This window comes from Apis dorsata, unplaced genomic scaffold (assembly GCF_000469605.1).
Source record: "Apis dorsata unplaced genomic scaffold, Apis dorsata 1.3 scaffold_339, whole genome shotgun sequence".
Classification (NCBI taxonomy): domain Eukaryota; kingdom Metazoa; phylum Arthropoda; class Insecta; order Hymenoptera; family Apidae; genus Apis; species Apis dorsata.
In genome coordinates this window covers 577,200-578,555 of record NW_006263606.1, presented here as the reverse complement: position 1 = coordinate 578,555, position 1,356 = coordinate 577,200, and the positions used below count along the sequence as shown (strand labels likewise).

The 1,356-nt window shown below is 37.3% G+C and overlaps 1 protein-coding gene across 1 annotated transcript in view; it reads left to right on the top strand.

The window, feature by feature from the left end:
• Positions 1-1,350, top strand: part of LOC102676381 (cadherin-related tumor suppressor-like) — an 81,958-nt gene extending 80,608 nt beyond the window's left edge. Inside the window, 1 exon segment of the mRNA XM_031511632.1 lies at positions 1-1,350. Within this exon segment, the coding sequence (XP_031367492.1) occupies positions 1-491 (491 nt within the window). The 3' untranslated portion in view covers positions 492-1,350.
• Positions 1,351-1,356: the final 6 nt, after the last annotated feature.

The following is a 1,356-nucleotide window of genomic DNA, read 5'->3' as shown; positions in this document are numbered from 1 at the left end:
TCGAGAGACTGGAACGAAGAAATTCGTCGACGACCGACGAGAGCGGTAACGACAGTTTTACGTGCTCCGAGTACGACAACACCTCGTTGGTCGGTGACAAACGATCGGATAATCCGTTTGCGAAACAGGATGACGAGGAGGTGAATCAACGTAACAACGAGTCTGCTCAAACGACGAAACCACCATTGCCACCGAATGTGAATTACGACGGTTTCGACAGCTCTTTCCGCGGTTCTTTGAGCACTTTAGTAGCCTCTGACGATGATTTATCCACGCATATGGGTGGATTATATAGACCCAATAACAGCGGCTCGCCATCAACCACTACCACCGCGTTGAGCTGGGATTATTTGTTGAATTGGGGATTGAACTTTGATAGTTTGGTCGGAGTGTTTATCGATATCGCGGAACTTCCAGACAGTGCCAATCGTGTTCCAAGTACGCTTAGATTACCAGCTAATATACCTAAACCATCCGAGGAATATGTTTGAACGGTGTTTTAACGATTGACTGGAACTTTTTTAATATATATATATATATTTTTTTTTTATTTTTTATTAGAAAGAGCTAACGGTGCATTTTCCTTCTCTTTTCTCATTTGAGAAGATGTTCGATAAAAGCGTGCACGAATAACCAAAATATACCATCATGCGCGAATGAAATACGCTTTAATTGCCAATTATAATAAATCATAAAAAGAAAAAATAACGAAACGGACATTTTTAGATAACATAAACAAATATCGTTACAGGATTGATGCTCGGCCGTAACGATGTAACCGTTGTCTTGCCATAATAACAGAAGGATTCTTCGATTCGTTTATCGTTTTACGTGTGACGCCATAATTCAAAGATAAGATTCGACGTTTCGCACTTGTAGTAAATAAGTATCGTGTCCGGGCGAAATTGTGAATTTGTAAATAATCCGCTATACTTTTTAAGCGATATGAGATTCTCTTACCATTAGAAATGCGAATTATAGAGAACAAACTTTTCATCGAATTTTAATGAATTTATATCGTACACATAGCTCACAATCACAAGCTCCTCTTATATTTAACCGTCACAATTAATCACGAATTCTGTTTGAGAATTCGTTGTCGATTGAAGATAATTATTGTGCAACTGTATCATCCAATTATTATAAATAAGTATCAAGTCCTTAAGTTTCTTGTAAATAAACTGTTTTCACGATCTGTGCCAGATAATATCGATACAGTCGCACAATGCCAAACAAACAAAGATTTATAATGAATCGAGATGAAAATTTTTTGAAATAACGTAAAGGAATCTCGATCTATTTTACGCTTTTTTGCGTGTCGCGATAACTACAACTACTTGTTCAATGTTCCGTTAA